This window comes from Aquarana catesbeiana, linkage group LG13 (assembly GCF_042186555.1).
Source record: "Aquarana catesbeiana isolate 2022-GZ linkage group LG13, ASM4218655v1, whole genome shotgun sequence".
NCBI lineage: Eukaryota > Metazoa > Chordata > Amphibia > Anura > Ranidae > Aquarana > Aquarana catesbeiana.
This window is the reverse complement of record NC_133336.1, coordinates 126085842-126109250: the sequence shown is the minus strand read 5'-3', so window position 1 is coordinate 126109250 and position 23409 is coordinate 126085842. Positions and strand designations below refer to the sequence as shown.

Here is a 23409-nt window from a genome sequence, read left to right as displayed (position 1 = left end):
CCAGGCCACCTGCCTGTAGGGGGGAGCTGTTCCCAAGTGTGAGCCCTGAGCTCTCTTCCTGAGAGGAATATAAACCCAGTCCACGGGTGTGCAATCATGCCTGTCTTTGCAAAAACCAGGCTGAAGGTGCTAATATACACCGTGACCTGGAGTCGCCTCTCCACAATATTTACAAAAATGTGAGGGTTGTACTCACTTTTGTGAGATACTGTACCTTTATCCAAAAAGGAAACTGTTTAAAACTGAAATAGATAATAAAAGAAAGTGATTAATTATTAATTTGGTTACCAAAAACTTAAATGAATAAATGTATTTCCATATTTCCACAAAATCCAGAGGAATTTAGACATTAAAGTACAGTATACCATATATACCGTATATACTCGCGTATAAGCCGAGTTTTTCAGCACATTTTTTATGCTGAAAAAGCCCCTCTCCGCTTATACTCGAGTGAGGCAGACGGGCCCGGCTGTCTGGCGGGGATGGGAGAAGGGAGGGGCGGGTGCAGAAGAGCTCCGTGGCTGCTCTGGCTTTTGTGTGTTTTTTTATTGAGCTGATATTGGGCTCTTTGTTGCCCCCTCTGGTAAATTCCTGCATGTGCACCCCTCGTGTGTCCTGCACAAGAACTGGGAGTGGGACAAGGAACACCACCTAACAAGTAAGGGCTGTTCTACAAGTAAGAAGCGGGGGGGGGGGGGGGGGTTGTGTGTGTACATGTGTGTGTGTGTCTGTGTACATGTGTGTGCCTGTATAATTTACCAGTAGCTGCTTGCTGCATTTTCCACCCTAGGCTTATACTCGAGTCAGTAAGTTTTCCCAGTTTTTTGTGGTAAAATTAGGTGCCTCGGCTTATACTCGAGTATCTACGGTATGTAAACCCTCACCTTGTAGAACAACCCATTCAGTTTAAAATAGAAATAAATGGGAAAACATTTGTGTATACTAGTATATATCCAGAAAAATTATAAACAGCATCACATTGATCTTCCCAGTGAATGGCTGGGGGGGGGGGGGGGTAGCCAGCCCTGTCAGTACAAATCTGATCATTGAAGGAGAGTAGTCGGAGTTCGTCTTTGGTAGGAAAGCAGGAACACCAGGGATTTCACACAAGGGAAGTAATACAAAGAGAACTGGATACTTTACCATACAATTACATTCTACAGCTAAGGCTAGGTTGCCGGTAACTGCAGAACAAGAGAGAAGGGAGAGGGGAGCCAAGCAGTCATATAGTTTTGTAAACTACCTTTATTAGGATGACATTAAAACCAATAATAATGCATTCACAAGCGCAGAGAAGATCTAGGCATGTCACTGAGAAGCTCGTTCCTAGTCGAGGATCAGAACCGCCGTATGATCTGTGTTATTACACTTCCTCTAAGATTCCAGCGGTCCCAGCAGCGGTGGTTGCTTTCTCCTGGTTTTTGCATTGTGTCAGTTGTTAGCTGATCCTGCACTCTTGCTCTGGATCCGCATCCTTGTACGGCTACATCTGCAGCAGTATCTCTGCTCACTACTACTTGCATACAGGAATCTGCATTTGGGGCTTTGCATATATGTCTCTGCATGCAAATACGACCTCTTTCACATTCTTTAAAAAAAAAAAATAAAGTTTTGGCTTTACATACACTTTAAGGTGTCTATAAATGCTTGCACAAAAGATTCACACTTTTTCACCCAAGAGTCACACATTTTTTCTAATTGGATTTAATTGGGCAAATGTGTGAAACCTGGGTTAAAGTTACACAAATCTTATATGGGAAAAAATATTTAAAATGTAAGTGTCAGAGAAACTATAACATTTTTCATTTACAATTTGGCTGGGATAGGTTACAGTGTGATGTATAGTAATAATTGAGGGGAACAGACCAACTTTAGTTAAACTGGACCAACTGGGGTTCATTAGGAGCAGGTAATTGTCGGAAGCTACCAGACGCATCCTGAACATCGTACATCATGCGAGGGCCAGTTGAAGGCCTACTCTGCCTCGCTCTATAGATGCAAAGAAGATGTTCGACAGAGTTTACTGGGGGTACATGGCTGCTGCTCTCTCCAAATTTGGCTTCCAAGGCAGCATACATTCCACTATCCTTGCACTGTATTAAAACCCATCTGTGCAGGTCTACACAATTGGCTTGTTATCTAACCTGTTTAATATAACCAATGGCACCCGCCAGGGGTGTCCCCTCTCCCCATCCATCTTCAACTTAATAATAGAACACCCAGCTGAGACTATATGTTCACACCCTCATATCTCAGGCTTTCGATTTCGTCAGAGCTCTCATGCAATTAACTTATTTGCAGACAATGTAATTCTTCTACTGTCCAATCTGAACATCTCTTTGCCTTTTGCACACAACACTCTAACTCACTTTAGTTTAGTCTCCTATTATACAGTGAGGGGGAAAAAAGTATTTGATCCCCTGCTAATTTTGTACGTTTGCCCACTGACAAAGAAACGATCAGTCTATAATTTTAATGGTGGTAGGTTTATTTTAACCTAAAAACCTTAAAAAAAAAAACCCCAGAAAAAACGCATTTCAAAAAAGTTAAAAATGTATTTACATTTTAATGAGTGAAATAAATATTTTACCCCTTCGTAAAACATGACTTGGTACTTGGTGGCAAAACCCTTATTGGCAATCACAGAGGTCAGACGTTTCTTGTAGTTATCCACCAGGTTTGCACACATCTCAGGAGGGATTTTGTCCCACTCCTCTTTGCAGATCCTCTCCAAGTAATTAAGGTTTCGAGGATGACATTTGGTAACTCAAACCTTCAGCTCCCTCTGCATATTTTCTATGGAATTATGGTCTGGAGATTGGCTACTCCGGGACCTTAATGTGCTTCTTCTTGAGCCACTTCTTTGTTGCCTTGGTCGTGTGTTTTGGGTCATTTTCTTGCTGGAATATCCATCACCCAAGATTTGACAGTACATTGCCCCATCCATTGTCCCTTTGATGGGTGGAAGTTGTCCTGTCCCCTTATCAGAAAAACACCCCAAAAGCATATTTCCACCTCCATGTTTGACGGTGGGGATGGTGTTCTTGGGGTTATAGGCAGCCTTCCTCCTCCTCCAACGAACACGATTTTGGTCTCATCTGACCACAACACTTTCACCCATTTCTCCTCTGAATCATTCAGATGTTCATTAGCAAACTTCAGATGGGCCTGTACATAGTTACATAGTTAGTCAGGTTGAAAAAAGACACAAGTCCATCCAGTTCAACCTTAAAAACAATAAACAAATAAAATACAAAATATCGTACAATCCAATATACACAATTTTATACCCTCAGTTGATCCAGAGGAAGGCAAAAAACCCCAGCAGAGCATGCTCCAATTTGCTACAGCAGGGGAAAAAATTCCTTCCTGATCCCCCAAGAGGCAATCGGATTTTCCCTGGATCAACTTTAGCTAGAAATGTTAGTACCCAGTTATATTATTTACATTTAGGAAAGTATCCAGGCCTTTCTTAAAGCAATCTACTGAGCTGTCCAGAACCACCTCTGGCGGGAGTCTATTCCACATTTTCACAGCTCTTACTGTGAAGAAACCTTTGCGTATTTGGAGATGAAATCTCTTTTCCTCTAGACATAAAGAGTGCCCCCGTGTCCTCTGGGTTCACCGTAAAGAGTATAACTCAACACCAAGTTCACTATGTGGACCCCTTATATATTTGAACATGTTGATCATAGCCCCCCTTATTCTCCTCTTCTCAAGAGTGAATAAATTCAGTTCCTCTAATCTTTCCTCATAGCTGAGCTCCTCCATGCCTCTTATCAGTTTGGTTGCCCTTCTTTGCACTTTCTCCAGTTCCTCGATATCCTTTTTGAGAACTGGTGCCCAAAACTGAACTGCATATTCCAGATGAGGTCTTACTAATGATTTGAACAGGGGCAAAATTATATTTCTCTCTAGAGTCCATACCTCTCTTAATACAAGAAAGGACTTTGCTTGCTTTGGAAACCGCAGCTTGGCATTGCATGCTATTATTGAGCTTATGATCACCCAAAACCCCCAGATCCTTCTCCACCATGGATTCCCCCAGTTGTACTCCCCCTAGCATGTATGATGCAAGCATATTCTTAGCCCCCAAGTACATAACTTTACATTTCTCAATATTAAACCACATCTGCCACATAGTGGCCCAATTAGACAATGCATTGAGGTCAGCTTGTAAATTGGAGACATCCTGTAAGGATGTTATTCCACTGCATAGCTTGGTGTCATCTGCAAGGACAGAAATGTTACTGTCGATCCCAGACCCAATATCATTTATAAAGATATTAAAAAGTAAGGGTCCCAGCACTGAACCTTGGGGTACACCACTGATAACCTTAGACCATTCAGAGTAAGAATCATTAACCACTACTCTCTGAATTCTGACTTGTAGCCAGTAGACTTTACCTTACACTTGAGCCGCGTGTGGGGAACTGTGTCGAACGCTTTTGCAAAATCCAAGTATACCACGTCCACAGCCACCCCTCTGTCTGTTTTACTTACCTCTTCATAAAAAGAAATCAGGTTTGTCTGACAACTTCTGTCTTTCATGAATCCATGCTGTCTGTTGCTTAAAATTTTTTTTTTCCAGCAAGAACTCGTTTATGTGGTCTTTTATTAAACGCTCCAGTATCTTCCCGACTACAAAAGTTAAACTAACAGGTCTATAGTTACTTGGTAAAGACTTTGATCCCTTTTTAAATATAGGCACCACGTTCGCCCTGCGTCAATCCAGTGGTACTATTCCCGTCATTAATGAGTCCCTAAAAATTAGATACAATGGCTTTGAAATTACAGAGCTTAATTCTTTTAGGATCCGTGGGTGGATGCCATCAGGTCCAGCTGCTTTATCCACCTTTATTCTGTTTAAATAATTCTGGACCATATCACTTTTGAGCCCTTGTGGATCATTCGGGGCTGTGTCACTACCACCCCCATTATGAACATGAGCTCCCCCATGTTCTTTTGTATACACAGAGCTGAAGAAAGTATTTAATAAATTTGCCTTCTCTTTGTCCCCAGTCACCCACTCTAGATTATTTTGTAAAGGGCCTCCATGCTCAGACCTGGCCTTTTTACTATTAATATATTTGAAAACATTTTTGAGGTTTGTTCTACTATCTTTTGCAATCTGTCGTTCATTTTGAATTTTTGCATCCTTGATTTCCTTTTTACATATTCTGTTAAATTCTTTGTAACATTTAAACGACACTAGTGTTCCTTCATTTTTATATTTTTTAAAAGCTCTTTTCTTATTGTTTATAGCTTCTTTAACTTTGGCCGTGAGCCACATAGGTTTTGTTTTTAGCCTTTTAAACTTATTTCCCATGGCAATATACTTTTGCAGTGAGGTTCCAAACAGTCTTTTTGAAGAATTCCCATTTCTGTTCTGTGTTTATCAATGCAAATATTCCCTCCCGGTCTAAATGCTGGAGAGCAGCCCTCATCCTTGGAATATTTGCTCTCTTGAAGTTAAGTGTTTTTATCTTTCCCGTATGTATTTCTTGTTTACAGCTAACATCAAATGAAATCATGTTATGATCACTGCTATCCAGGTGTTCCTTTACCTGGACATTAGTAATATGTGCTTTCTTGAGCAGGGGGACCTTGCGCGCGCTGCAGGATTTCAGTCCTTCACGGCGTAGTGTGTTACATAGTAGGTGAGGTTGAAAAAAGACACAGGTCCATCAAGTCCAACCTATGTGTGTGATTATATGTCAGTATTACATTGTATATCCCTGTATGTTGCGGTCATTCAGGTGTTTATCTAATAGTTTTTTTAAACTATCGATGCCCCCCACTGAAACCACCGCCTGTCGAAGGGAATTCCACATCCTTGCTGCTCTTACAGTAAAGAACTCTCTACACAGTTTAAGGTTAAACTTCCTTTCTTCTAATTTTGTGGCCACGTGTCTTATTAAACTCCTATCCGCGAAAGTTTTTTCCCCTTTTGAGGGGTCACCAGTATGGTATTTGTAAATTGAAATCATATCCCCTCTCAAGCGTCTCTTCTCCAGAAAGAATAAGTTCAGTGCCCGCAACCTTATTTCATAACTAATATCCTCCAGACCCTTTATTAGCTTTGTTGCCCTTCTTTGTACTCGCTCCATTTCCAGTACATCCTTCTGAGGACTGGTGCCCAGAACTGGACAGCATACTCAAGGTGAGCCTGGACCAGAGTCTTGTAGAGTGGGAGAATTATCGCTTTATCCCTGGAGTTAATCCCCTTTTAAATGCATGCCAATATTCTGTTTGCTTTGTTAGCAGCAGTTTGGCATTGCATGCTATTGCTAAGCCTATCAAATACTAGGACCCCCACGTCCTTTTCCATCCTAGATTCCCCCAGAGGTTCCCCCCCTAGTGAGTAGATTGCATTCATATTTTTGCCACCCAAATGTAGTATTTTAAATTTTTCTACATTAAACCACATTTGCCATGTAGTTGCCCACCCCATTAATTTGTTCAGATCTTCTTGCAAGGTTTCCACATCCTGCAGAGACGTTGTTGCCCTGCTTAGCTTAGTGTCGTAAGAAAAAAAAGAGATTGAACTGTTTACCCCATCCTCCAGGTCGTTTATAAATAAATTAAACCGGATTGGTGCCAACACAGAACCCTGGGGGACTCTACTCCCCACCCCTGACTATTCTGGGTATTCCCCATTTATCCCCAGCCTCTGAACTCACCCTTGTAGCCAGTTTTCAATCCATGTACTCACCCTATGGTCCATGCCAACGGACCTTACTTTGTACAGTAAATGTTTATGGGGAACTGTGTCAAATGCTTTTGCAAAATCCAGATACACCACGTCTACGGGCCTTCCTTTATCTAGATGGCAGCCCACCTCCTCATAGAAGGTTAATAGATTGGTTTGGCAAGAACGATTCTTCATGAATTCAAGCTGATTACTGCTAATGATACCGTTTTCCTTACTAAAATCTTGTATATAGTCCCTTATCATCCCCTCCAAGAGTTTGCATACTATTGATGTTAGGCTAACTGGTCTGTGATTTCCAGGGATGTATTTTGGCCCTTTTTTAAATATTGGTGTTACATTAGCTTTTCTCCAATCAGCTGGTACCATTCTAATCAGTAGACTGTCAGTAAAAATTAGGAACAATGGTCAATTACTTGACTGAGTTCCCTAAGTGCCCTCAGATGCAAGCCATCTGGTCCTGGTGATTTATTAATGTTAAGTTTCCCAAGTCTATTTCTAATTCTGTCTTCTGTTAGCCATGAGGGTGCTTTCTGTGATGTGTCATGAGGACAAACACTGCAGTTTTGGCTACTGAAGCCCCCCGATTCCCTTGTGAAGACTGAGAAGGATAAAAACAATACCTTCGCCATCTTCCCATCCTTTATAACCAAATGTCCTTTTTCGTTCTTTATAGGGCCAATATGGTCTGTCCTCCCATTTTTACTGTTTATATACTTAAAGAATTTCTTGGGATTTTTTTTAGCTCTCCTCCACTATGTGCCTTTCGTGTTCTATCTTAGCCGCCCTAATTGCACCCTTACATATCTTGTTGAATTCTTTGTAAAGTCTGAATGCTCATGATGATACCTCGGCCTTGTATTTTTTGAAGGCCTTCTCCTTTGCTTTTATATCCTTTTTTTCATTGGAGTTAAGCCATCCAGGACTTTTGTCCGCTCTTTTAAATTTATTTCCCAATGGGATGCACTGGCTAATGCCCTTATTTAATATGCTCTTAAAGCAAACCCATCTCTCATCCGTGTTCTTTGTTTCTAAGATTTTATGCCAATTTATATCTTCTAGCAAGGTTCGTAGTTTAGGGAAGTTGACTATTTTGAAATTCAGTGTCTTTGTGTTCCTCTTGTGTTTCCTACTTGTGTGATTTATACTGAAGCCAATTGAACTGTGTTTGCTAATTCCTAAATTCACATCCGTGATTGGGTCTGTATTGTTGGTAATCAGTAGATCTAGCAATGCCTTGTTTCTTGTTGGTGCGTTTACCATCTAAACCATGAAATTGTCCTGCAAGACATTTAGGAACTGGCGAGCCTTAGACGAATGCGTGGTTCCCTCCGCCCAGTCTATGTCTGGATAATTAAAATCCCCCATTATGATAACACTTCCCGTCTTTGCTGCTAAAACAAATTGTGATAGGAGGTGCATATCTCCCTCCTCTCTCAGGTTAGGGGACCTATTCCCAGTATTATTTTCCCCTTAGCTTCATCCCTTTGGAGCTCTACCCATAAGGATTCCACCTCCTCCCTAGCTCCCTTATTTATGTCATCACTCACATTTACTTTTACATTATTCTTGATATATAGGCACACCCAGGAGTTTGGGCGTATGGAGGAATTATAACGGTGCCAAAGAAAAGGAAGAGTGAGTATTCAGATGAAATTACAAAAATACTTTATTAACATATATTATCACATGTAGAAAGGCAGGTCATTAAAAAGATGGGTGCAGTTCACAGATAAATTGATACAGAGCAAATACAATCGAGTAGGCCTGGTGAAGAGGGCCTTCAAAACAGGTGCTCAATTCGTACATGTTTCGCCAAGACATTGGCTTCCTCAGGGAATGGTATGAGCCTGTAGCAACATTAAAGATCTCTACATAGATACAAAAAACACAATAAGAGACATAATAGAGAACAAGTGATATAATACATAAAACATCGGGTAGGGTGTGTGGCGGAGCTAGATCCCCAAAATGGCCAAAAAACCCCCATCCAGGGACGTACCTGAGGGCTAGACACCCAAGGCAAGGCCAGGCGAGGGGCACCCCAACCAAGGGCCAATTGGGTCACACCGTATCTATGACTGCAGAGGGCATACAAAAGACCTGGCAATCAAGTATAATACTATTAGATAGTGTATGTAAAAAAGAGAAAGAAAGAAAATAAGAATATAACCAGATGAGTGGGATAGTTATCACCACATCAGATCAATAGGGCTAACATAGCCGCAATAACTCACAATTTAAAAGTAAGTATAATCCAGGGGGAACGCCTGAAGGAAGTTGGAGGGATATACTCAAAAGCTGATTGGAAGATGCAGATATTTGTCTAAAAAATGAGAGATCCAAAATCAGTAAAGATAAACCATGAGAAAATAGTAGATACCTATACGGATAATTACATACACACAGGTATGTAAAAAACAGGGACAATGATTAAAAGGTGAATGTATAAGAACCAGTGCGCAAAAACCCAATGTACACAGAGAGCTTTAAAACTGACGGTAAAATACCCAATAGAGAGCTGCCAGCATAGATAGGTTCACTCAATTCCCCCAAGATAGATAATAGATAGAGATATGTGGCGCTGCTCCATCAATCAGTGATAAAAAAATAAAAAATTCAAAACCGCAACTAAAATGAACTAAGCTGTAGGATGAAGTACGCAAAGTGGGCTCCACCTTATATATTGGATATTAATTAAAGCCTAGAGATATAAATATCACCATACATGAATAAAACAAAGAAGAATTCTGCAATATCAACAATAAATTGTGAGTACCAATATGCTCAAAATTAAAGTATGTGATTTCCGTGCTCATTGAATTATATCAGCCACCCCTCATCAGGTGGCAAAAATACAGTGAACCTATGAATATATTGAACTGACTTCCCAGGCTAAAAAACACCAAAAAACCATAAGCAAATAATGTCCAATATCTCACAGGCAACAGCTGGAGATCAAATTATTTCTAGTGATGATACCAAAAATACATAAATCTTCAACGTGAACTAAAAAGTGGATGTATTAAACCGACATAAAGTGCAAAAAAATCTCTACGATCAGCAAGAATTCCTATAAAATCCACAATATGAAAATAAATTCCACAATAATAATGCAATCATATCCTAATAATCTAGTGCATAATAGGTGATTGAAAATAATATAAAAACAATAAATATTAATTTTAAATATTAATAAAAAATATAAATGAATGAAAAATCAAATATGATAGGACAGATAATCCCACAAAAGAGACACTGTCCCAAACGGTGACAATAGTGCAATAAGTCCATACAAAAAGTGCAGTAGTGATGGGTGACTTCCACACAAAAACAGTCTTTGATTATAGTGTCAAATGTGCAGTGACTGGTGCTTTTCTTCTATGCACGATCTAGTGCATCTCCCAAGTGTTTCCCCCAGCCTCTCACCTCCAGCAACGGCCCCCAATGGGCCAAGTAGAGCGGATAAAAATTCTAGGAGAGGATGTGTTTCCTGCAGCTTTTCTTTAATGCCAAATGAGTCCGTCTCTCTGCAACTCCTCCTGCGACTCCCAGCACTCCCAGCAATCCCAGCAGTTTGTTTAGAAACAAAGGAGAGGTCTCATGGTGCAGTATTAAATACACGTTTATTGAATAACATAGCAACTTACATTTAAAATAGCAGCGAACAGTGGATGTGTAGAGCTTCCGGGTTCGGCCGTCCCCGAGAAGCGTCAGGAGGAGTCAGGTGCCGACGGTCAGGGCAGAGTGGCACGAGCACAAGCACAGGAGCCTAAACTGGCAGACACTTGGGAGTGCTGCCCTGGGCGTCCATACAGTCAACAACAGTGCAAATCCAGAGGCCAGGGCAAGGAGGCCACAGCCACACCAAGCAACAGCACAGCGGGGAAAAGGGGCAAAAAGCCACCTGGGGAGAAATAGCGCGGAGGAGAGCGCCCGGGCACAGACCCCCCCCCCTGCCAATTCCAGCACACTGTAGGAATGGAAGGAAGGTCCCAGGCGCACAGCCACGCACAGGTCCAGCCACACATCCCAACGAGTTCATAGAGAATAACTGGGACCCCGTTGTTACACAAAGAAAATAGACATTTGTTTAAGGAGTAAGGACAATAATGAAAAATATGGGATACTCTATACGTGTATAATTGTTGTTTAGGTGGCACCACAGAATTAATAAATAATGCAAAGTAAAACATACATGGAAACATCTTATTGGAAATAAATATAAGTTATCCATAGCACATACAATGTAGTTGTGTAAAGAGATCAAAGTAACATTCCATGGCTGAAGGAAGAAGGGAGAGGAAAAAAATGGGAAATGAGAAGAACAAGAGGGAGGGGGGGGGAGAATACAGACTGAGAATAGGGCAAAGGGGAGAAGAAGGATGAAAGGGGAAAGGAAAGAGAGAGAAAGAAAAAAACCAAAGACTGACCCAGAGTGGGAAGGAACTTAGGTTAGAGACACGAATTAGATATTTGGGTTACAAACTGGGTTAGAAATTAACAAACTATTAATAATTCAATTGGGAGGTGCAGGAACTCTATAAAAAGGGTTTAAAGCTAATATGTTCATTTAGCCCGGGAAATTTTGTAGCCTGTAGAATGTGAATCCACTTGGTCTCAAGCTGTAGCAGTTTGCTGTCGGTGCTCCCACCTCGGGCATGTAAGGGTACATGCTCAAGTGCGGAGAACCTGACAATGTGTGGTTCAAAATTGTGTTGTATTGCAATATGCCGGTCAATGGCTGTGGTGGTGGTACGTTTAAACAGGGGTTTGATGTGGTCCCTGACACAAACCTGGAAGGGTCGCTTGGTTTTGCCGATGTAGTAGGAACCACATCGGCACAGAGCCAAGTATACCACTCCCATAGTAGCACAGGTGACTCGATGTCTGATGAGATGAGTCGATCTGTTGGGAAGGACACGTTCCCTAGAGTTAGAAACAAAGGTACAGACATCGCACTTGCCGCATTGAAAGGTCCCAGTAATTCTGATCGATGACTGGGTGTCAACAGAATGGTGACTTGTTATCAATCGATCTCTCAATGAGGGAGATCTACGATATGTTATGTCAGGATATGATCTAACATATTTGGCGGTGACAGGGTCTGTGGTTAATAGAGGCCAGAATTGATTAAGAATGTCCTTGATTTGGGCATGTTGTTTGGAATATTGGGTGATCAGCCGGACAGGCTGCTGAATCTCCGAAGGCTTGTCAGAGAAAATTAAGTCCTTCCTATCAAATTTTTTGGCTTTATTGAAGGCTTTTTCGAGACGAGAATGACTGTATCCTCTATCTCTAAGTCTACAATATAACTCTTGTGATGCTTGAAAAAAATCAGTCTCAAGGGTGCAATTTCTTTTGAGTTTTAAGTACTGGCTGAAGGGAATGCTCTTAAGAAGAGGCTTAGGTTGGGCACTGCTGGCATGAAGAATGGTGTTACCCGAAGAGGGTTTCCGATATAGGGCTGTTTGAATATTGCCATTTGGGTCCAGACTAATTTGAAGATCAAGGGAGTGAATCTGAGATTGACTGCATTCCATGGTAAATTTAAGGTTGTAGGAATTCATGGTCAGGAAGTCCATGAACAGAGATAGTCCTTCTCGAGTGCCAGACCAAAAAAATAGCATTGGCGTAAGAGGGGGCACACTAGGGCTATGCGCAGAAGCCTCTCTTTGCGTCAGCACACTTGATCAGCTGCACTGATCACGTGTGGGGGGCGTACATAAGCCGGCCTGTCCTTCGTTCCAGCTGGACATGAGGAACACCTGTCACTATTGCGGAATACTCACAGGGTATGTTTGATCCTCTTCACACTCCCTTTGTCTACCTCAATCTTCGTTTTCTTTTGGTCTTGAGCTTACACCACTTTTTCTATTATAGGATGTGACTACTCTTGTTGCTGTGTAAACCAATATAATCCTATCCGGTGCCTTGTATATGCGTACAGGGTAGCCGTTTTTGGCATCTCTGATCCACCTGCAATTTCACCTTGGGTAAGATACCTTTTAATCATTGTCCCTGTTTTTTACATACCTGTGTGTATGTAATTATCCATATAGGTATCTACTATTTTCTCATGGTTTATCTTTACTGATTTTGGATCTCTCATTTTTTAGACAAATATCAGCATTTTCCAATCAGCTTTTGAGTATATCCCTCCAACTTCCTTCAGGCGTTCCCCCTGGATTATACTTCCTTTTAAATTGTGAGTTATTGCGGCTATATTAGCCCTATTGATTTGATGTGGTGATAACTATCCCACTCATCTGGTTATATTCTTATTTTCTTTCTTTCTCTTTTTCTTTTTTACATACACTATCTAATAGTATTATACTCGATTGCCAGGTATTTTGTATGCCCTCTGCAGTCATAGATACGGTGTGACCCAATTGGCCCTTGGTTGGGGTGCCTCTCGCCTGGCCTCGCCTTGGGTGTCTGGCTCTCAGGTACGTCCCTGGATGGGGGTTTTTTGGCCATTTTGGGGATCTAGCTCCGTCACACACCCTACCCGATGTTTTATGTATTATATCACTTGTTCTCTGTTATGTCTCTTATTGTGTTTTTTGTTTCTATGTAGAGATCTTTAATGTTGCTACAGGCTCATACCATTCCCAGAGGAAGCCAATGTCTTGGCGAAACATGTAGGAATTGAGCACCTGTTTTGAAGGCCCTCTTCACCAGGCCTACTCGATTTGTATTTGCTCTGTATCAATTTATCTGTGAACTGCACCCATCTTTTTAATGACCTGCCTTTCTACATGTGATAATATATGTTAATAAAGTATTTTTGTAATTTTATCTGAATACTCACTCTTCCTCTTCTTTGGCACCGTTATAATCCCTCCAAACTCCTAATTGATAATCCGGGATGAGGTGCTGTATATAGTGTAGCCTTTCTAGTCATACCTTCTTTCATATAGGCACACCCCTTTCCTTTTTTTAACCTCTCGTTCTCTGCGATAAAGGAAATACACCTGAATGGTTGCCAGCCAATCATGAGAGCTGTTGAACCAGGATTATAAAATTCTCACAAAATCTAAATCCTCCTCGTTTAACAGTATCACTAGTTCCCCCATCTTGTCTGCCAGGCTCCTGGCATTGGTGAACATGTCACGTAGTTTAGACCAGTCACATACTGTTTTCTTGGTGACTACGATCCCTGCTGCCTTGAGATTATTGACAAGATTCTCTTGTGTAGTTCTGCGCTGATTCCTTACTGTTCTCCTGATCATTGAAACTCCATGAGGTGAGATCTTGCATGGAGCCCCAGACCGAGGGAGATTGACAGTTATTTTGTGTTCTATTTGCGAATAATCGCACCAACTGTTGTCACCCTCTCACCAAGCTGCTTGCCGATGGTCTTGTGGCCCATTCCAGCTTTACGTAGGTCTACAATCTTGTCCCTGACATTCTTGGACAGCTCTTTGGTCTTGGCCATGGTGGAGAGATTGGAATCTGATTACTTCTGTGGACTGGTGTCTTATATACAGGTAACAAGCTGAAATTAGGAGCACTCCCTTTAAGAGATTGCTCCTAATCTCAGCTCGTTTCCTGTATAGAAGACAACTGGGAGCCAGAAATCTTGCTGTTTGATAGGGGATCAAATACTTATTTCACTCATTAAAATGCAAATCAATTTATAACTTTTTTGAAATGCGTTTTTCTGGATATTTTTGTTGTCATTCTCAGTCTCGCACTGTTAAAATAAACCTACCATTAAAATTATAGACTGATAATTTCTTTGTCAGTGGGCAAAAAACAACGCGTCTTCCCTACCAGTGGGCTGAAAGTATTACCTAGTACTTCAACATTACACTCACCTCAAACTTGGCAACAATTGTAGAGACTAATCTCAAACCATTCCTAGCTGCTCTCTGCAAGTATGAACTCTCGTGGGTGGGATGAATTTCAGCTTTCAAGATGATAGCCCTTCCCCAAATCTTATGCCTTTTCAGACATTTAAACCCTCACACTTAGCCAAACTTGCTAAGACTCTCAAATAATTTCTTTGGCAAGGGAAAAAATAGGATTTTTTATAACGGCTTACCTGTAAAATCCTTTTCTTTTGATGAACATCACGGGACACAGAGCCTCAGTAATTACTGATGGGTTATATGGGTATTACAAGGTGATTGGACACTGGTCACACCCTAGACAGGAAGTTCAACCCCCTATATATCCCCTCCCCTTACTGGGGATACCTCAGTTTTGTAGCAAAGCAATATAAGTGTATTAGAAGAGGGGCGGGACCTCTGTGTCCCGTGATGTACATCAAAAGAAAAGGATTTTACAGGTAAGCTGTTATAAAAAATCCTATTTTCTTTCTCGTACATCACGGGACACAGAGCCTCAGTAATTACTGATGGGACGTCCCAGAGCAATGCTATTTGAGGGGAGGGGACCACACAAGTAGGGTGTAATCAGACCTGAGGACCTCGTACTGCTGCCTGCAGCACACTACGCCCAAAGGCGATATCCTCATGCCTTCCCACATCCACCTGATAAAATCTGGTGAATGTATGGACTGAAGACCAGGTTGCGGCCTTGCAGATTTGAGCCATAGAGGCCCAGTGATGTACCGCCCAAGAGGCACTATTCGCCCTTGTGGAGTGTGCCCTGATTTGAAAAGGTGGAATTTTTTGTTTCAAACCGTAAGCCTGAATAATCATTTGTCTAATCCATTTCGAAAGGGTAGACTTTGACGCTGCCTGCCCTCTATTGGGACCTTCTGGTAGTATGAACAAAACATCCGTTTTGCGAACTTGAGCAGTTGCTTCCAGATAGGCCCTGACTGCCCTTACTACATCCAAAGAATGTAGTGACTTTTCTTCCGTGAAACAGGGATCTGGAAAAAAGGAAGGCAGAACAATATCTTGGTTTAGATGGAAATCTGAAACCACCTTTGGTAGAAAGCTAGGATGGGGGCGCAATACCACTCTATCTTTATGTATGATCAAATAAGGCTCTTTACAGGAAAGGGCTGCTAATTCTGATACTCTTCTAGCAGAAGAAATGGCTACCAGGAAAATTAACTTTCTTGTCAACAAGACCAAGGGAATCTGACGTTCTGGGTTCAAAAGACTGTTTCTGTAAAACTGACAGAACCAAATTCACGTCCTTGGGGTTTAGGGGCGCCTTAACCGGAGGATTAAGACGCGTCACCCCCTGCATAAAGCTTCGGACCAAAGAATGTGAAGCAAGTGGTCGTTGAAATAATACTGATAAGGCTGAGACCTGGCCCTTGATGGTACTCAAGGCCAGCTTCATCTCTAATCCTATTTGTAGAAAGTCAAGAATTCTACCTATGACATATTTCCTGGGATGCCAACCCCTGGCTTCACACCAGGATACATAAGTCTTCCAAACTCTATGATAAATCACTCTGGAAGCTGGCTTTCTTGCATTGATTAAGGTAGAGATCACAGGACCTGAAAGCCCACGACTCTTCAGAATGTGGGTTTCAACAGCCAAACCGTCAAATTTAGCATTTGTAAGGCAGGATGGAACACTGGACCTTGAGATAACAGGTCTGGACGTGACGGTAGGGTCCACGGGAAACCCACTGTCATTCTTACTATCTCTGCATACCAAGCTCTTCTGGGCCACGCTGGGGCCACCAGAAGTACCGACTTCTTCTCCTGCCGGATCCGGCGAAAGAGCCTTGGTAGTAGCATAATAGGAGGAAACTCATAAATCAGTGAGAACTGATGCCACGGAATCACCAACGCATCTGTCCCGCATGCAAGAGGATCCCTTGTTGTTGCCACAAACTTGTCAACCCTTTTTTCGACCCTGGATGCAAAGAGATCTACATCTGGTATCCCCCATCTTTGGCATATGGCCCAAAAGACATTGGGGTGAAGAGACCATTCCCCTGGGAATAACCGCCGGCGACTCAAATAGTCCGCCTGCCAGTTCTCTATCCCTGGAATGAAAACTGCTGATATGCATGGCACATGCTTTTCTGCCCAGACTAAAATCTGGTTCACTTCTCTCTGAGCTGCACAACTCCTGGTGCCTCCTTGATGATTGATATAAGCCACTGCTGTGACATTGTCGGACTGGATCCTGAAAGGGGCAACCCTGTAGCCTGAGAGTCCAGGCCCTTAGGGCTAGATACGCCGCATGGATCTCCAGAATGTTGATGGGTAAGGTCTTCTCGATTTTGGACCATTTCCCCTGGACTGCAGACTGTTCCAGAACTGCTCCCCAACCCGAAAGACTGGCATCCGTTGTTAAAGGTAACTGGTAAAAAGGATTTCCCTTTCTGCAGACTTTCGCGTATTAACCACCAACTGAGGCTCTGACGCACTGTAGGAGTCAGGTGCATCGGAAAATCTAATGCCTGTATCTCCTTGTTCCAAGCAGACAGGATACTGTGTTGCAGCAGTCTTGAATGAAACTGAGCATAGGGAACTGCTTCGAATGAAGCCACCATCTTTCCCAGCAGCCTCATACAAAGATGGACAGAAGGACCCTTTTTGGTCCTGACTACCTGAATCAGCTCTCTTAAGGCACTGATCTTTGCCTAAGGTAAAAATACCTTCTCTTGGCTTGTATCTATGACCAGGCCCACATACTTTAGTCTTCTTACTAGTTTTAAGAAAGACTTTTCTAGGTTGAGAATCCAACCTAGGTATTCCAAGTAGTTGACTGTGGTCATCAAGTTCCAGCTCTAGCAGGCTACCGACCGGCCTATCAAGAGCAGGTCGTCTAGGTATGCTATGACAGTTATACCTTGGGCCCTTAATCTGGCCAGAGGAGGAGCCAAGATCTTTGTAAATACCCGAGGTGCAGTGGCTAGCCCGAAAGGCAGGGCTACAAACTGAAAATGGCGTTTTTCTATATCGAAGCGCAAGTACTTTTGATGAGCAGGGAAAATGGGTACATGCAGGTACGCATCCTTGATGCCTATTGATGCCAGAAATTCTCCTCCTTGTAGGATGGAGACTACTGACCGAATTGATTCCATGCGAAAAGATCGAATCTTTAGGAATCGGTTTAGATCCTTTAGATCTAGGATGGGTCTGACATCTCCATTTGGTTCTCGAACCATGACAAGGTTGGAATAAAATCCCAATCCCTGTTCTTCCGTGAGAACCACCACGATGACCTTTTGCAACAATAGAAGGAGCGACTGCTTTTTCTCTGGATCTCTGGGGACATTTGATCTGAGGAAACGAGGAGAGGGGAATTCTTGGAACTCCAGTTTGTAACCTAGAGTTACCGTGGAGATTACCCATCTGTCCTGGAAATCCTCCTACCAGAGCTTTGAGAACTGTAGCAGTCTTCCCCCAACCCGAGCCAGTGGGGGCGCTCCTTCATAAAGAGGCTTTAGCGTCTTGTCTAGTAGGCTTCTTCCCCCAGGACTTCTTTTGTCCCTGGGGTCGACTCTGAAATGTATTTCTTGAACCTGGCGGAGGAGGCCGTCGCGACTGCCTGGAGGCTGATGCTCCTGGCACTGGGAAAGAGCCCGTTTAAAAGGGGGATGCTTACTCCTTTTCTTAACAGGTAAGAGAGTGCTTTTCCCACTAGAGATGTTTTGGATATAGTTGTTCAAATCCTCTCCAAACAGTCTAGCACCACGAAATGGAAATCCAGCCAGAAGCTTCTTACATGGTGCTTCGGCTGACCAATTTTTCAACCAGAGGATTCTACGCATATGCACCAACCCAAGCGAAAGGCGAGAGGTTTGGATGATAGAATCTCTGATAGCGTCAACAGCAAAACATAAGGCCGCTGGAAGGTTGGCCAACCCCCGGGCCTGCTGTTCAGGTAGAACTTTGAGGACCTGTTTAACATGGTCTCTCAAGTATTGACAGACCCCGATCGCTGCCACTGCAGGTTGAGCTACTGAACCCGCTAAGGAAAAAATATTTTTTAACAGGGATTCCATCTTTTTATCAATTGGATCCCTGAGCATCTGAGCATTGTCGACAGAACAAGTCAGACTTTTATTTACGGAGGAAATGGCGGTGTCAACTGCCGGTATACCCCACATCTTTCTAAACTTTTCCTCCATAGGATAAAGTGTTGAAAACTTTTTAGGCGGAAAAAACTTTATTTGGGTGATCCCACTCAGATTAAATGAGCTTTTCTAGTAAATTATGAACAGGAAAAGCATGTGTTTTTCCCAGAGTTCCTCTGCTTGAGGGTCCTGGGTAACAGAGGGAGACCTAGTGCGTTTTCTTCCACTGTGTGAAGACGCAATTAAGGCCATTAGTCTTTCCTCTAGTCCATTAATGGTTGAGGAAAAAACCACCTGCGTAATGTATACAGGGGCTGAAGTGCCAGAAGCAGATGCAGCCCCTGACCCCGACAGGGTCAGCCATCCCAGGTCCTTCAGGGGGGGAAGGTGCTGCAGAACGGGGGTCCTCAGAGCCTGAGGGAGATCCCCTAGAGCCTCTAGTTTTTGGGGTATTTGTACCTCTTCTACCCATAGTGCAAAGCAACGAGGTGGAGGTATCACAAAAATGAAACACTGACTGCTGAGCGATGTAGTACAGCAACTGCCGCTGCTACCAATGCACAGTCTGGTGTTTCTAAGTAAATGCTGCTTGGGAGAATGCCTGTGTCCCACCTTACATGCGACCGTCAGCTCTGTGTCCCTCCATAGGCTGTGTGCACCTGGAAAAGTGTGCTCTTTATAGCCTGTGCAGCCGGCGATGTGGACGTCTAAGCACGCCGGACATCACGCTAATGCCCCGCCCCCCCTCCTCTGACCACCCCTCCCGCCCCCCTCCTCGCATAGCATACATTTACTTAAAGGAGAAACCTACTAGAATTAAAAAATTCTGAGGAATCTCCCTTACCTTATCCAGCTGCAGGGCTCTGTTATACAGACCCAATCTTCACCTCTCACGGTGGGCTCCGTTTGGAAAACCTTCAGAGACAGGGGCCCCCTAGAAAAGGAGGATCCGCAGTTCTGGGCCCGTAAAGCACCCCGCCAGGGATATGGCTAGAAAAACCAAATACTGGATCCCGGGGTCCAGCTCTCTAAAAAGAGAAGCGTTACAGGTAAAACCTTGTTTCTTCGGACACGAGGCCCGGGTACCATCCAATTCGGCCTAGAAAGGACACCTTGAAATGGATCCGGTTCGCATAGCTTGCCCCAGTATAGAATATAGGATATTCCCTTTGGAGCTCAGCACAGCACATCTTTACACGTGACCAACACCTAAGACACTGGCGAAAAAACGGTGGTATCCCCAGTAAGGGGAGGGGTTATATAGGGGGTTGAACTTCCTGTCTAGGGTGTGACCAATGTCCAATCACCTTGTGATAACCATATAACCCATCAATAATTACTGAGGCTCTGTGTCCCGTGATGTACGAGAAAGAAAAGCATGTTGTTCCCAGATTCACCTCATGAAACACAGAACAGTGGGAGGAGCAGGCTTGCCCCATATTACTATTATACAGATCACACTAGACAGATATCACACTATTATCCAGCTGCATAACTTAAACACCTCAAACAGTGGTTTCTAACCCCAGCCGAGGCATTATGGGTAAAAATAGAAGCAACTTGCACAAAGTCCCCTAGCCTATACCTTTTACTGCTGGCAGATGCTTGGAAGCCACTTAATTTATGCGGTCTCCCTCCCACTAATTTAAAATTCGCAACAGGACCTCCACACTATACCTTTGATACACACATTAGAAATACTTATTCCCTATATTTATGTCAAAAGTTGGGTTGACAGAGGTCTTCAATGGGTGGCCGAACTCTTTATGGGAAGTATTCCCAAAGACACAGCAGCAGTGGTGGAAGAATATGATATCCCCAAACTTACCACCTTTACTCTCGTATTTAGAATTTTCTTTCTAAATCACGGCCCCCAACTATCACTGTTAATAAGCTTGCATGGAAATTTTATTAATGCATGTACCCTTCCATATTCTTATGGGAGTCCGACCGTCATTGCACCCCTGAACATAGGTCTTTCACATTCCACTACAGTTATAGTGCAACACATTGTATCAACCACTGGGAATTGACCCAGAAGATAGTGGCCAGAAGGTATTGTACTCCTCAGTTGGCAAAATACTAGCCATTTAACCCTCCCCTTTGTTGGAGATTGTGCGGACAAGTCAGTAACCTCCATCACACTTTCTGGACATGCAAAAACCTTACCAGTTTTTGGAGGAATTTTAACTTGACCATGTTCAGCTCTAGCTCTTTTGCATCTTGGTCTAGAGATTTTTTCCACATAATATAGGGTAGTAGTGACCATTATCCTAGTGGCGGCCAAAACCGTTATAGCCAGACATTGGAAAGAGAACTTTAACCCAAATCCATCTGAAGTGGTCACTATGATCAGACTCCATTCTCAATATGACATTTTTTTCCTATAGGCAAACCTCCTGCACCAGCTTTGATAAAGCATGAAAACCGTGGGTCGACTGGTGCATCTAAATTTCAATTGTTTAGACAAAAGCATATTTGATGTGTAAAAGACGATAACCTCATTGTTCTTCTTTCTATGATATACCAATGTATCTAACACTCTGCGAGGTGACTGTTATACTCTAAAAGTCCTTCAACAATATTGATGTTTTTTTATTAATTTCCTTTTTCTGTAATGTCCAAAAACTCGATAAATACTATATTTTAAAAAAAAATTACTTTCCATCTTCAGCTTCTTAGGTAAGCTTTAAAAATGAAAGTTAGAAGCTGGTTGATTGCCGTCCATATCTGCTCCAGATTCTGGCTGCTCATGTTTTAATAAATTCCCCCTACTGTATTTTCTTGTGACATACATGTGTAATTGATCTTTAGTGATATATATACTTCCCCAAAAGTGTTTTTTTTTTTTTAATGGACAGTTTAATTAAATGGGTTTCTTTATATATATAGTTAATATTGTGCCCACACAAGGCTGAAAAGTCAGATGAGCAGTCCTTTCCTTTTATTTTTTCTTTGTACAGGATAATCTTGAATACCTTAAATGGAAGAAAGAGCGTGAACAAATTGATTTTGACCGTGTGGCACGACATAAGAATTCAAAAGGAGAATGGCGCCGTCCCTGGGATATGGAAAAGACAGATGAAATGTAAGAGCCATATTTAATTCTCGCGGTGTAATCATATACCAAGATATTTAACCACCTGCCAGCCAGGCCAATTCTGACACTTTTCTCCTACATGTAAAAATCATCATTTTTTTTGCTAGAAAATTACTCAGAACCCCAAACGTTTTTTTTAGCAGAGACCCTAGGGAATAAAATGATGGTCGTTGCAACTTTTTATCACTAGACTACGTAACAGTTTTGAAAACATATGTACAGTGGCTTAATATTTTTGTCATAGTTTTGTCCTTTGACTTAAAGCTGTCTTTGTGCATTTTCCATGGTCAGTGCTCTAATGTGTGCAGGTGTATATGCATAGATTATATCAAATATACAGTTTGTGTATGTTCATCCACATACATTGTAATGTCAGTAGCTTTGCTTTTACATTCTTTCAGTGTGGACAGTCTCAAATCGGGGTTTTGTGCACAGGTAATGTCCTCACAGCAGTTTACAAATTCAAAAATGCCTCGACCATCTTTTATTTAACTTGCAATATCACATACAACATAAACCGTATTTTTCCACAGCTAACAAAAAATTGTTAAAATACATCCTAGTCTGCCCTGCATTATCTACACAAAAAAAAAATCAATTTCAAATAAGGACAATGTGCCTTGTGCCTAGGTCCCCCAAAACAGTAGTTCCCACTTTCAAAATCTGGGAGTTCTGAGAGACCACAGTGAAGGCAGTTTTCTGTTACCTAAAGAATGATAACGGCAGTGGCCTAAGTACCCCTAATTACTCCACTTTTTCAGGTACATGCAGCCCAGTGATTCTGTTATCATATATCTAACACAAATTTAGACTATTCCACTAAGGCAATGCAAAGTTCAATGATGGCTTGTAATGTGCAGTAACCTATACTCAACCATGCAAGGAGCAGTGTTCTAACATAAGTGACCTAATACAACCTATCAGTTTTCAGTTTAGTCACAGAGCTGGTCCAGGCTGGGGAAAGATTGCGACAATATGATCGGGATCCACCCACAACCCTGGACCGGCATCTGGCTCAGTCTTTCAGCAAGCCGCTAAGAGCCTGAGCCCTGCCGTTCCCGCTCCCTTTACAGTCCAGTGCTTCTAGTGAGCGTGCGTGGAGGAGAGGGGCAAAGCAGAGAGCAGTGACTGACAGTCAAGAGCTCTCTGCTTACGGAGCTCTGAGAACCAAGTCATTAGCTGTGTATGATCGCTCGGTTCTCAGTCATAGACCTGGCGGGGGACAAATGCAGCATTGGACTGATGCTGCATCCACTTAGGTAAGTATGATTCTTGGGAAAATAAAAACTGTACTTCTCTTTTAACTCTGATTCTATTGTACATAATGTCCTGATGTCTGTTAAGTTCCTTTCTCTGAATGTTCATTGGGAGACACAGTAGTCCTCTGGGGTATATAAGCTCTGCCTTTAACAGGGCTTATTCCCTGAACAAAAGCAGAAGGCTGTGGTCCTCCCCTTGTCTTTGCCCCTCTGCACACAAAGAGAAATGTTTAGCGTTCGCTTTGTGTTCTAGGAGGTAAAACATCTTTAGGCCCTGAGTGCATGGGTTTTTTACCCTAGGGAAATCTCCTTGATTCTGTACATAGACAATTTGCCCATCATGAGACAAACCAATCAGGAGACTTTG

General features: G+C 42.5%; 1 protein-coding gene and 1 long non-coding RNA gene across 9 annotated transcripts in view; both read left to right on the top strand.

Moving 5' to 3' along the window:
• CCDC9B (coiled-coil domain containing 9B) overlaps positions 1-23409 on the top strand; it is a 398828-nt gene that overhangs the window by 213372 nt on the left and 162047 nt on the right. For all 8 annotated transcript variants that reach the window (XR_012237175.1, XM_073610486.1, XM_073610484.1 and 5 more), the window contains one exon: positions 21647-21771. Coding sequence is in view for 7 of the 8 variants with exons in the window: in XM_073610486.1 (XP_073466587.1) it covers positions 21647-21771 (125 nt within the window). In the remaining variant the exon portion in view is untranslated. The remainder of the gene's footprint in view (positions 1-21646; positions 21772-23409) is intronic.
• On the top strand, positions 8192-12921 carry LOC141117238 (uncharacterized). Its single transcript, XR_012237123.1, has 3 exons — positions 8192-8350; positions 12596-12708; positions 12832-12921. It is a non-coding gene; the product is annotated as an uncharacterized lncRNA (long non-coding RNA).